Source organism: Crinia signifera, chromosome 3 (genome assembly GCF_055691185.1).
Source record: "Crinia signifera chromosome 3, ASM5569118v1, whole genome shotgun sequence".
Classification (NCBI taxonomy): Eukaryota; Metazoa; Chordata; class Amphibia; order Anura; family Myobatrachidae; genus Crinia; species Crinia signifera.
The window spans coordinates 206,353,553-206,367,425 of NC_139219.1; the positions used below are offsets into that span (position 1 = coordinate 206,353,553).

Sequence of the window (13,873 nt, forward strand, 5' to 3'; positions counted from 1 at the left end):
ATTAATAGACTCAAGAATTTGTTGTTTTATTGGAATTGACAATGTTGCTATATACTGTACAGATGGAGCGCCTCTTAGCCACCTCAGGGAACCGTTAGATCCCCTGAGCTGGCGCAGGCTGACAGAGAGGTGCTCCATCTGACGGGGACGTGCGAGAGTCTCACACTCTCAAGTGTCCCAGTCACGTGGTGGCGGGGACCGAAATTCCTGCCTGTCTCCAGTTCAGGGAGACGGGCAGGGTTAGTGGGAGTGTGACAGCTATGGGTAGAATGGGGTAGCAGCACGGAGGCATCAGAGGGTGGTGGGCTCCATCAGAATGTGGAGCACGAGCATCTCATGCGTGCGTGCCCCCTTCTGGTGGATGGTGAAAGGTGGCGATAGAATAGACAGGAGCAGTTCTAATGAGATCTGCTAAATCTGTAACTCTCCCACATAATAAAAAAGTTTTCGGTACTTGTTTCCTAGAACGGCACCCAGATTTCCTACGTACGCTAACGTAGGGAAATGGCATCGCATTGCATGGGCCATTATCGCGGCATGCGATGAGATGCGATGCAATGCAATTTTTTATGTAATTTTTTCAATGCTCTGTGTGCCCCGCTGTATTACCTATACAATGATATCATTGTATGTCCTAAAAAGAGGTTTTACACCCCCCCCCCCACTATCCACGCTACCCAGAAGTGTGGCGAGCGGTGGCGGAACGTGTCCTCCGACCTTTTCATACCCCCACTATTCACATCAGCATGGAGTTGAATTTATATAGTGTGGCAAGCGCAGCGAGCAACCAAGCCCGAAGCGTGGCGAGCGCACGCGGATTACTTTGCATATATTCCACGTCCACTCGCGGGGCTCGCTTCGATTTAACTATGCAGAATAGCCCACTAAGCAAACAGCTTAGTGGGTGCCATTCTAGGAAACAAGTACCAAGTTTTCTACTTTCTTATCTCTTTCCAGTATTGCCCCAACCCATTCCATTCTAAAAATGAAAATAATTGTGATTTGAAGAGAGCTAAACAGGGAGGATCAGGAAGGGCCCACACAAAATTGCCTTCCGTGCTGCAGCACTTACAGATAGGAGTAATTTTTTACTACCCTTTACCATAGCTTGATCTGTGGCTTGATCCTTTAGAACAGTTGTTCTCAACCTCGGTCCTTAAGGACCCCCAACAGTGCACGCGTTTCATTGTTATCTAACAACTTTTTCAAAGGTAAGTAACTGAACGGAAGACTGAAATTAGGTCGGGACACTGAGACTTGAGGGATAAATAATAATGACTAACTGAACAGGCCGACTTGGCGTGGAGACTCCGGGTATTAATAACGAACAACTCAAAAGGCCAACTTGGCTTCAGGAGAAGGAAACTTGAAAGGAGGAAAATGAAAGGTCCGGCTTGTTGTGGAAACTTCTGGGAGGGTATAACTGGAACTCAAACGGCCATTTGGCTTCAGGAAAATGGAGCTGGATAACTTACAGTAAAGGGCCAACTTGGTTAGTTGAGTACTGGTACAGACGGAGACGAGAACCACAGGGATAAACAGACTCTGAGGTAGAAATGAGGCACTGGGACAGCAATACCACACAGACACTGGAGGCAGCTGCAGAGCTGTGCTTCTTGCAACTGAGAAGGTGCACCAGCTCAGAAGTGCTAGGCTTGCTGGGATTTATTGGCCAACATCAGAGGGACAGGTCAGGCCCTCTTCGTAGAGGAGATAAAGTGACCCTGCCGGTCACGTGATACAGCAAAGATGGTGGCACCGAGACCCGGGAGCTGTTGCCAGACCCACCGAAGGACCAGGACCTGCCGCAGAAGACTGCCCACTGGACCCACTCGTCCACGCACAGGGATAGTGTAGCGACCGTTAATGTTGAGTATACAGAAATGCTATTGGGAATGGTCCCACAACCGGAAACCGATCTATTGACATCCTTAGCTGTAATCATATTGGGAAGTTCTTGAATTGTATACATAAGATGGGAGAAAGACACCATTTTTTATTAAATTTGCTCTTCCCAGATATGATAATTGCAAAGATCTCCAACTTTCCAGTTCAGTGATATTTTTTTTAATAAAATAGGTTAAGTTCAAATTATAGAATTGACTCGGCATTCTGGGGATTTTAACCCCTAAATATGTTATGGATTAAAAGACCAAGTCAATGGTAGGCCATTAATATCATCCTTTGTAATAATACCTGTTCCCAATTCAAGAGCAATTAATTTTGGGCAGTACGGATGGTGTAATGGTTAGCATTACTGCCTCACAGCACTGAAGTCATGGGTTCGATTCCCACCATGGCCCTAAAAGTGTGGAGTTTGTATATTCTCACTGTGGACCACTCCGGTTTCCTCCCACATTCCAAAAATATACTGGTAGGTTATTTGGCTTCTAACAAAATTAACCCTAGAATGTCTGTGGGCATGTACATGTGGTAGGGAATATAGATTGTAAGCTCCACTGGGGCAGGGACTGATATGAATGTTCAAATATTCTCTGTAAAGCGCTGCGGAATATGTGTGCGCTATATAAGAAACTGCTAATAAATAAATAATAATAAATCTTGGACCAATTTATACAATATCCAGAAATATTTCCATATGCTTGTAAAATTTGAAAAATACAAATACAATATGGTAATAGAATCACTACTAAAGTTATTAATCAATAATTTAATAGCAGGGGATGTATATATATTGTATTATTTTTATAAATTTGGGGTGAATGTTTCTAAGTTGTAAAACAGAATATAGATGGGGCTACAACACTATATCAAAAGCCTTTGTAGTAACTATGGGTGAGATTTCATAGGATGAGAGATTCAGAAAGTGAGAGATTTGGTAAGAAATCTCCAGTTTTTTTAAAGCGGCAATCATTAACACTCCAAAACCAGTTTGATTTTGCAGCGTAAATGATTGCCGCTTTAAAAATAATGAAGATTTCTTACCAAATCTCTCACTTTCTGAATCACTCATCCTATTAAATCTCGCCCTATGTTTCTATAAATATAACCATTACAGCTATTATTCAATATCCAATTAATCATTTTTACCTATTTCCCTTGCTAATAATGGCCTTATGAATGACTATGAACGTGACATTTAAGATATAGCTATAGTTTAATTCCATAGCTAGATTCATTCAGTGAAGAATTTAAATTAAGTAGTGTTTTTTTCTGCCTTTTGACTTTATATGACTGTTTATGTTGGGCAGTAGTAAGGTGTCTAGGTGGTAGTTTATGGACTGGGTAAACAGACATGCTGCAGATAAAGTAAAATAAAACTTACCACTTAAAAAGTTGTAAATGATTGGATTTGCTGCACTATTTGCATACACCAACCAATGAGAAAATGTAAACCAGGCATATACTGTCTCCCTGTCATTCGTTTGGTCAAACATTCCAAATACTCTATAGAAGTAAAACAAAAAAATACAATGTAATTATTACACATGATCATCTAGATACATTTTTCTTACACATTGGGGGCTTTTTATGGAGCAGTGAAAAGAGAGGAGAAGTTCACCATGGCAACCAATCAGCTGCTATATATCATTTTATAGAATGCACTTGAAAGATGTTACCTCAGAGCTGAATGGTTGCCCTGATCAACTTCTCCACTGGCTCACTTCTCCAATCTTTTCACTGCTCCATGAATAGACTCCATTATTAAAATGACATAATGGCAAAATAAGCAAAATGCTAAGAGCAATATCCGATTGCTGGCACTAATTTACCACAAGCAAAAATAGGCATTTTAGGCCGATAGTATTATTATAGTATTAGCTGCCTTACTAGCTTTTGAAGCATTTGCTTTGAGTGGGTTACTAGTTAAATATATACATATAAATAAAGTGAGTTCATAAAGTTCCAGTCAAACGTAATTAAATAAGATTTATCACATTATGCAAAATGGTTCTTGCGTAATGTTTAGAATCATCATGGGATACAGAGGTTATACAGTACTATTGACAGTCCACATTTAGGTAGAAGTGTTTTCTAAAGATTATGTGGAAGTTTTACATTGATTGTTACTATATTTAACTAAATTATTTGAGTAGAAGATATACACGGCATCTGGCAGGTCTTGCTGCTAGTTAGGGAAGTGACAAATCACAAGGGGTGTGAGAGAGATTTTTTACTATGCATGTTGTATTCCTATGGGGTACAGTAATATAAATAACAATCTAAAATCTAACGAACAACATCTAAACCTGCACAACCAGAATGATGGCTTATTTATAGGTTACTTTAAAGTAAGATTACACAACAACATATTTATATTGCTTAAACTAAACATACTGTACTGTACAATTGTATCTACAGACAGGGCCGGCGCCACCACTAGGCAGTATTTCGCCCCCCCCCCCCTTGCCGTCCGGGTACCTGTCCTGCTGCGAATAGGTGCGTAACAGCTGGCGGCGGTGGCAGCGGGGGGTCCCTGCAGTCAATAAGAATTAACGAGCGCTATCCCCCGGGCTATGCGGAAGCACTTTTGTTTTGGAAACACTGGCCGCACGCTGATTGGCTGAGATTCAGCCAATCAGCGTGCGCCGTGCGGCCAGTGTTTCCAAAACAGAAGCGCTTCCGCATAGCCCGGCGGATAGCGCTCGTTATTTCTTATTGACTGCAGGGACCCCCCGCTGCCTCCGCCGCCGACAGCTTTACAGCTCCGCAGGACAGGTACCCTGGCGGCAGACACCGGGGCGCCCCCACCCCGACTTGCCTGGGGCGCTCTGGTGCCTTGCACCGGCCCTGTCTACAGATAATCTCAAAGATGAATAATTAGTGATTCTTATATTTAAATGTCCGAACTCTACCTTTTTAAAATATTAAGGATACTAATTGGTAAATAGCAAATTGCAAACACCAGCAGAACCACCATCAGCATACGGGCAGTTTTCCTCCTAGTACGGATCTGTTTTATTTCTGCATTAACTCTTGATTTAATTGCTTGTTGCCCTTGACCTTTAGATTGGATTGGACACTGTAAAGGTTTCCATTTTCTCAGAACTATAGATGAGGTTCCAGGGATCTGTCATGTAAAGAAGGCTTTTTTTAAAAGTGATGTTATATTACCTAAGAAACAAGTCTTATTTTTGTGAAAAATGTTTCATAGTAAGATATAGATATACATCATATTTCTGAATAATATAGAAAGAAGCAAAACACGCCACTTTCCAGTAAGGACCATACAGCATATTCCCCATTTTTATTTTGACAATATCAGAAAAAAATACATTTTATTGCGCTGAATATATAAACATGATGTTAAATATAATGACCCAACCCTGTGCACATCATGTGTGCCCTTGCACTACACATGCTCCAGTACTGTGTGTATACAAGTAGGGCAATACAAAGGCACAGCTGTTCAGTAATGGGGGTGGTCTCAAAGAGGGTGTGTCCATGGAACTTCAGGCTACACAAAGTTGGGCATAGGTTTAAATATGGTAGGTGTAGGTGTGCACTGATAATCATGCTAATTATCAAATCAAGCCTACACTTGGGTTAGCAAGATGTAAATGTTTCTAAAGTGCATGACACTCAATCAAACATTAATTTCATAGCTATGTGTATTGTAGCCATTTTGAGCAATAGTGTTAGGACCTGCAGAAAAGTGGGGTCCTGTGAAGGGGGCTGCAGGCTTAAATGCATTAATCAATTCATGAACTAAATCTCCACTATTTATTAATATCAGTTAATTTAGTGAGGGCAGAGCCCCTACAATTTCTGTTTAAACAATGTGGTCACAAGCCATAGGGCACCCCAAAACTAGGAAAGGTGAGTGCCGATGTTTAGTGTAAATTGTTTATTAGATTAATTTTTTAATTAGTCTTATTGTGGTCACATTCTCTCATGCACCCAGTTTTAACCTATAGTGCATAGCTTATGTTAACCATTTCCCTAGATGATTAGTGACAGGTGTGTTGGTAACTGCTCACATATAAAAGCACAGTCTGCTGTGAGCTTTAGACCAGATAGCATGCCTGGAATCAAACATTAATGTGATAGCTATGTGTATTGTGGCCGCCACAGAACTAGAAACATGTATTTTGTTATTGTGAATCACAGCTAATGCTGAATGTTAAGACATTATCAACATTCCTAAATCAGAAACACTGTAATCTTTTTCAGTCTGATTGTGAGTAGGTTTTGAGGTCTGAAACAACAGTGAGCTCGGTCACTGGAATGAATTATAATGCTTTTCTAAGAATTTCTTAATGGAATGTGTTCATTAAGTACCAATCCACAGTGATTTGACAAGTTAGGGGGCAGTGATATGCTACAAAAATGGTTGATGATTAATTTGCTAAAACCTGTAATCTGTAATATAAATGTTCTACGGTTGCAACAATATATTGCTGATATCTCGCTGCCCTGTCCAATGTTGTGGGGTATTTGTGTATGCATGAAACCCGGAATGAATGCCTTTGGCGAGATTCACACTCACTGAAGGAGTTTCCTCCATAGTGGGGGGGGGGGGGGCGGGGAAATGGGCAGAAGCCGGGGAACGCAAAGCGTTTTATGGACATGCTCATCAATGCCTGCAGGCATCTGGCATCACACAACTTCAGCTCCCACCCCAATCATTTCTGGGCAGGATAAAAGTCAGTTTGGGCTCACTTATCTGCAAAAGGGAAATAAATAAATTGAAGGTGAGCTACCATCGAACCATCTGTGGGGCCACATGCGAGTGATTAAGTAAGCGTACATATCCACTTGCATGCACATGGGTGACAGGCTGCGTTTACCTGTTCACTATATTGCAAACATATGCAGCTTAGTGAACAGGTCTGAATCAGGTACTTACTGTAGTTTGTTCATTAAAGAGTGTAAATTCTAAATAATAAATACTTTTCATTTATATATTCTGGACGAGGAAGATATATATATTTTCTTAGATGCATCATTAATGTTCATCTTTATTTTATTTGTATTGCGCCTTCTATTACTTTTTCCATTTTTAAGGCCTTACAAAGTACGCTGCTTCCATTAGTCATTATCTCCCCTTATTAGTATGGGTAGCATATATGATGAACTTGCTAAAGCTTTTTGTAGTTGACTTGTGTAAACTGGATTTACGCAGCTGGTCCAGATGAAATTTGGAACAGTGGGGCAGATGTATTAAGCCTGGAGAAGAGATAAAGTGGAGATAAAGAGAAAGGAGATAATGCACCAGCCAATGAACTGTACTTGAAAATGACAGTTGGGAGTTCATTGGCTGGTATTTTATCTCCTTTCACTTTAGCTCCACTTTATCTCCAGTTTATCTCTTCTCCAGGCTTAATACATCTGCCCCAGTGATAGAAAAAATATGTCACATGATACAATGTCAATAACGCAAATGATTTTGGCAGAGTAACAATACGGTATACAGTATGTGTTGATAATGACCCTAGGGCAGATTTCTCATAATCAAGTTACCTATCACTATTGCTCATGGTTGGCCCTTTAGGAAAGTTTACATGGAATGGACCAATTGGTACAGTATATCCACCATTTAAGATGATAAATTATTTATTGCCCTTATTCAATGACAAACTAAATATTCCTTAACGGTCAGTGTATTGTGGTATGTGGTAAAATGATACATCAGGAGGTTCCTTTTAGCTATAGTAGCTTCCTGAGATTCGGAGGGTTATGAAGGAAGTTTGGATAAATAAGGCAGCATATGTCACAAACTCAGGAAGGAGAGTTGTCCATACTGTATTTGCAGTATTTTAGTAATAGGTGTTTCCATGATAGAACTTAATTGCAAAGACTGAAAAGTTAGGACAGATGCTGGGCCTAAACGTATATGCATTATATATATATATATATATATATATATATATATATATATATATATAGATATATATATATATATATATATATATATATATATAAATATATATATATAGATATATATACATAAGTGTGGTAATGAACCGGCTCTCTGCAAACTGTGAGATAATTGGCTGGGTGCCCTCCCGGATAAGCCCTTGCAGGCCTCCCTTTGATATACTTGGTTGCTGGCAGCACTCTCAGAAATAAAGACACACACGGCGGTGTAGTACTTTTAACTCAAAAGTTAAAAGTACTACACCGCCGTGTGTGTCTTTATTTCTGAGAGTGCCGCCAGCAACCATGTATATATATATATATATATATATATATATATATATATATATATATATACACACAAATAGAGTACCTGCATTGCACACACCTGAGCCAATAAGTGGGGTGCCCCTAGGGTCACACCAAAGTGTTCCAAATACAATGTCCAAATTCCCTGGGTAGGGAATAAAGGAGTACTCACCAAAAACTGTAAAAAATTATTTAGTGATTTATTTACAAGCGATAAAAAAAAAATACAAAGTGTTTGCTTTGTGGGACCAAAAAAAAACTCCAACGTTTTGGTCCAGCTCCGTGGACCTTTGTCAAGGAGGAAGTCAGCAGAGTCAATGGTCATCCAGAAGAACAAGGGAGCCCTCGGTGCAGAGGTCTAGCTGCTTCAGCAGTCAGACTCTGCACCGACGGCTCCCTTATTAAAAAATGCTTACCTCCCCCCACTTGTATGTGTATTCGAGTTTTTTATGTTTCGCTTGTTTTATAATAAAACTAATAAAAGTTAGATTTTAGGACTTAGTCTTTTTCTGATTGGTGCACCACAACAAGACAAATCTTTTCTTTCCCTCCTTTTTGGGATCATACATTATTTGTCAATGGTAGCACACCCCAAACAGGGGGCCATCTCTGTATTTATTAAAATGTAAATTGCTAAGATACACAGTCTTGTGCGATTGTACCCAACCCTTTTGTTTTTTTCCAAATCTAGTCCACTTGCACCTCAGACAGCTAATATTACATGGACTTCTGTCAGTGCAAAAAGTTGGATAATTACTGATCCAGCAAGATCAAATAAAAAAATAGATTACATGAGGAATGGGCTTGGTAAGGATTAGATAAATACTGCCCTAAACTCTGCAGTGTTGTACTGAGGCTAACTACAGCTGTGTTTAGTAGTATGTGTCATAGCCTCACAGCAGTCAGAAGTGTCACCATGGATGGTGCTTTTGCTGACCTACAAATATGTATAACAATGTACAGCAAAGTCTTTTTTTCCCTCTGGTGAAGCAAAATTTATGAAGAACTATTGGAACATAGCAGAGTAGGTGCTTTCAGAGGCGGAGAGGGGTCAGCTAGGGTACTCTGACCAGTAAGTAGCCCCATTCACTACAATCTGCAATGAATTGTATGTTCTGGTTCCTTTCTATCATAGCCAACTAGTTTTCATCCATTTGTGCTACAGTTGCTCTTTTGTGGAATTAGATCAGACAGGCAATCATTTGCTTCCCATGTGCATCCATGAGCCTTAGGAACCCACTACTGTAGATCACTGTAGTCCAGGCATGTCCAACCTGCGGCCCTCCAGCTGTTGTGAAACTGCACATCCCATCATGCCTTGCCACAGTTTTAGCATTCCCTAATAGCAAAACTATGGCAAGGCATGCTGGGATGTGTAGTTTCACAACATCTGGAGGGCCACAGGTTGTACATGCCTGCTGTAGTCCATCCTTGGACCACTTTTGGTAGGTACTGACCAATTCATACTGGGAACACCCCATAGGACATGCCTTTTTGGAAATGTTTTGGCCAAGACGTCTAACCATAACAAGGTTAACCCTTATCAAATTCACACAGATGCTTCCATTATACTACTCCCAACACATCAATTTCAAGAAATTACTGTCCACTTGCTGCCAAATATATACCTGCCCTTGAAATGTGGCATTTTAATGAAATTATCTTTTTTTTTTTTTTTTTTTCTCATTTCATCTTTTCATTTTATGGGGTCGATCCTATTAACCCCGAAGGGTGTGAGTTCCCGTTCGGGTGCCGTTTTAATGCTGAGAAACGGCACCCGAATTAACCCTAACTCGCACCCTTCGCAGGGCCGAATTAACAGAAAATTGCTTGCACCTCTTCGGGTGTAATAGGATCGACCACTATGGTTGTATCTCATCTTGTAATATAATCAACATTAGGTTATTGAACGAAAATGGGAGGAAAAAGTCCCTTAATGATAAGTATGGTATACAGATGGGGCAGGTCCCATCTTGGCAGGGGATGGCGATGGCAACGCCAGCCGCCATCCCCCGGCAGCGCCATATCCATAGTGAGAAGGGGACGCGCTCGCATCCCCTTCCGACGGCGCTTCCAGCCGCTCCCCCGGGTCACCGCCGGCTTGTCGGCGGTAACCCGGGGTCCCCGCCGCCTGCCCGCACCCCCCCTAACCCTGTCCGTCTCCCTGAGGCAGAGACCGACAGGGTTCCCGTCGCCCCGCCGACGGAGATTAAGACACGCGTGCACGTGAGACGCACGCGCGTCCGGTCAGATGACAGGCCAGGCTGCTGGCGGATCGCCAGCGGTGAAGTTCTGGCGATTCGCCAGCAAGGAAGAGGCCTGCCCCATCTGTACTTACAGTATATGGGGGATACAAATTGCACAGGAAATACTAGTGTGGAATAGAGATATCAGGAAAATAAATAATAATAAAAAAAAATGTTACTAGTATTTTAATACATTATTAAAGCTACAAAGTAGGTTGCATGAAAAAAATATTTAGCTAAATCTTCAGAAAGAAAAAAAAACCTTGAATGCACTGTGCAATAATCTCAATATAAATAAAGTAGCAACATATTCCAAACTGTATGTCTCCTTTTTCACAGAAAATACACTTATCTCACAAAATCTGATTGGCTGGAACCTTCGCCTACAGACGGTTTTGTTTAAGATGCAATATTGTAAATCCTTTATTTGAAGCGTATTTAAACTTTTTTTTATAGTCATAATATTTATCTGTTGAAACAGCTCTATGACATCTGGGGAGCAAAGAATGATTTTATGGAATTTTCAATAATATTGAACTCTGCTGGGATTGTTGGGAATTCATATAATGGATTTAAATTTCTAAACAAATAAACTATGAGAATAACATATAATTTAATGTTTATTAGAAATCAAAAGCAATATAGATATAAAAGTGCCTTAACAGAATTTATTAGTAAATGTCTAATATCTATCATATTAACAACTGGTTGCAAAAACAATTTTGCCCATATTATCTTTTCATTTCTTTATCTGAATTTCTGTCTTCCATAATACTCTTCGACTGGCTGAGACTATTAGTCTCACATTATTTCTGCATTCCATAATAATATTAGATACAGACAGATCAAAAGACGCACATGAAATCTTCTTCTGGACATATGATTTAATCCTGCTTATGAAGAACATGTGTCAGTTAGAGTTAAATTGACTGTGACCACTCAGCTTATCTATGTATAGACACAAAGAAAAAAAATACAAAACTATCCCAAAAAGATAAATGATGTACCCTTTGTATACTTCAAAATTGTGACAGAAGAAATGTAATAAATTAACTAACATAGAACCAGAATTACGCCTATGGGCCTAATTCAGCCTTGATCACAGGGCAAATTTGTTAACAAAATGGGCTAAGCAATGTGCGCTGCAGGTGGGGCAGATGTAACATGTGTAGAGAGATGTGTAGAGAGAATAAAGGTGCGTACACACGTACAGATTTTTCTGTCTGATCTATCTGGTAGGAACAAAAACCTGGAAATGTATGGGAGCATATGACAATCAAAAATATCCACCCAAATGCAGGAAAACATTAAAAAATATATGCTTTGATAAATTTGTTCTATCAGAATGATTTAAACAATTTGTCCAAATAATCGCTGTCTGTTTCAAGCGTTTGGGAACAATTTTTTGATTGTCATTTGTTCCCATACGTTTCCAGGTAGATCAGACAGAAAAATCTGTACGTGTGTGTACGGACCTTGAAATTTGGGTGGGGTGTGTTGAAACTGAAATCTAAAATGCAGTTTACAAATAAAGAAGCCAGTATTTACCCTTTACAGAAAAAAAAAATAACTCATCCAAATTAAACTATCTGCACATGTTACATCTGCCCCACCTGCAATGCACATGGTTTTGCCCATTTTGAGAACAAATTTGTCTGGTGATCAGGTCCGAATTAGGGCATATGTCTCTGTTCTGCTGTTCATAAAAATTTTAGCTCCACATAACACTTCTTTGACTGTATTTACACTAGTTACCATGACATAATACAGCAATAACATATATAGAATAAATATACAAAATAAAACTTACCTGGCGGCACCACAATTTTCTAAAAATTTGCAGATATGCTAGAATCATCAGGCATAATGGTACCATATAAGTTATGAAGAAGAAACACATGTGATATACTTTAGAGTAAATGTCACCTAAAACAAAAACATAAATAGTCTAAGCAATTACACTGTAGAACATTGCAATAAACAAAGACATTTAAACATCTTAACATATTTCAGTTGCAACAATAAAATGTTGCACATTGTATACAACATATTGCTGCTGCTGTCTTTCATTTTATACTGATTTACGAACAATTCCTCCCACATACTTGAAGTGATAAATTGAGAAACACGAAAAAAAAAACACTTCAAAAGATGTCTGATGCAGAATTGAACATCATTTCAGTAGAAGACATAGACCTAAATTGTGACAATTATAAAATATAGAATTTGCATAGAATGCAGCAGCTGATGCTAGCATTAGGCTATACCAGCTAGGGCTTTTTGTCCCGAATTCAGACATAGTTGACATGTACACCGTCAAAGTGTACTGCGTCTCCTTGCATGGCTCTCTGTGCTCGCCATGCTACAGAGACACTATTCTATTCTTCCTCCACACCCTAGTGGATGGTAGGGCAGGAAATACTGCCTGTCAGCACGTGTCAGCTCAAAAAAAGTGAAACACTCATGGCAACCTATTGACTGTTGTCCTTGCTAGTGAAGCTCTGGAGACATTAGCTCAGGGATCAGATGGCCCCCGGTCATGCCCACATCTTTTCTTGGGCCCCTATAATTGTGGCCCTTGGCAACCTTTTTTTCATTAGGCACATATGGTTGTGATCACCAAATAGTTGTACATTTTTGGCCATGTAATGTCTATTCAAGTGATTATCATTCTTATACTATACTGTATGTCAATCTTAAAACCTCTTCCTCTGTAAACGGTGAAAAAAAAAGGAATTCTTTTTTATAGTATTATTGTCAGTGGAAATTTATATTAAATTATAATTTGATTTATATTAAAATACCACCCTGGTATATTTTGGTTTTGAATCTGTATTTTTATTTTAAAAAATGAAATGAATAAAAATTAATAACATCATTTGGGCTATGTTTTCATCCTACAGCAATTTAAGACTCATTACATTCATTTAAAATTATTTCCAGTCAATCTTGACCACCTCACAAATCACAATAAATAATAAAAGGAATAACACCATCATAATAACCTCCCCAAAGCAGCCCACAATGAAAATAAAAGTGGTGCAAGATGGAATTGGCCTTAGGACCTCCCACCCACCTTAATGATGAATATCAAATAGGTTAACCAACCAAGCACTTCAGTAGTATGGACTGCCACTTTTGTTACTGAAGGTTTGTTTGGGAACTCACAAAACAAGCCACCAATTGGCTTAAGGCAGCTAAGCTAGCAGCTTTATAGTGGAAAGATGTCATTAACATTATCATCATTATCACCCCCATCCTCAACCTCATCAGTGCTGTTTTTATCATTCTCACACAATATTAATTCATCCCCACTGGTATCTGAAATCTCTTGTGCTTTGATGTAATTGCTGGTAAGGTATTCCTTGTGGAATTTCCTAATCATTTTGAAACACATCATCTTTCCAACTTTGAGAAAGACGCTTCCTATGTCGATTGCTGACAGGGATCCCACATACTTAGTGAAATCACTTAATTTTCTCCTTACCCATTTCTCA

At 39.4% G+C, this 13,873-nt stretch overlaps 1 protein-coding gene across 1 annotated transcript in view; it reads right to left on the reverse strand.

The window, feature by feature from the left end:
• Window positions 1-13,873, reverse strand: part of HCRTR2 (hypocretin receptor 2) — a 137,628-nt gene that overhangs the window by 15,445 nt on the left and 108,310 nt on the right. Inside the window, exons 4-6 of the mRNA XM_083177323.1 lie at window positions 12,187-12,302; window positions 4,818-5,032; window positions 3,287-3,408 (exon numbers count right to left, since the gene is read on the reverse strand). Of these exons, the coding sequence (XP_083033449.1) occupies window positions 3,287-3,408; window positions 4,818-5,032; window positions 12,187-12,302 (453 nt within the window). The remainder of the gene's footprint in view (window positions 1-3,286; window positions 3,409-4,817; window positions 5,033-12,186; window positions 12,303-13,873) is intronic.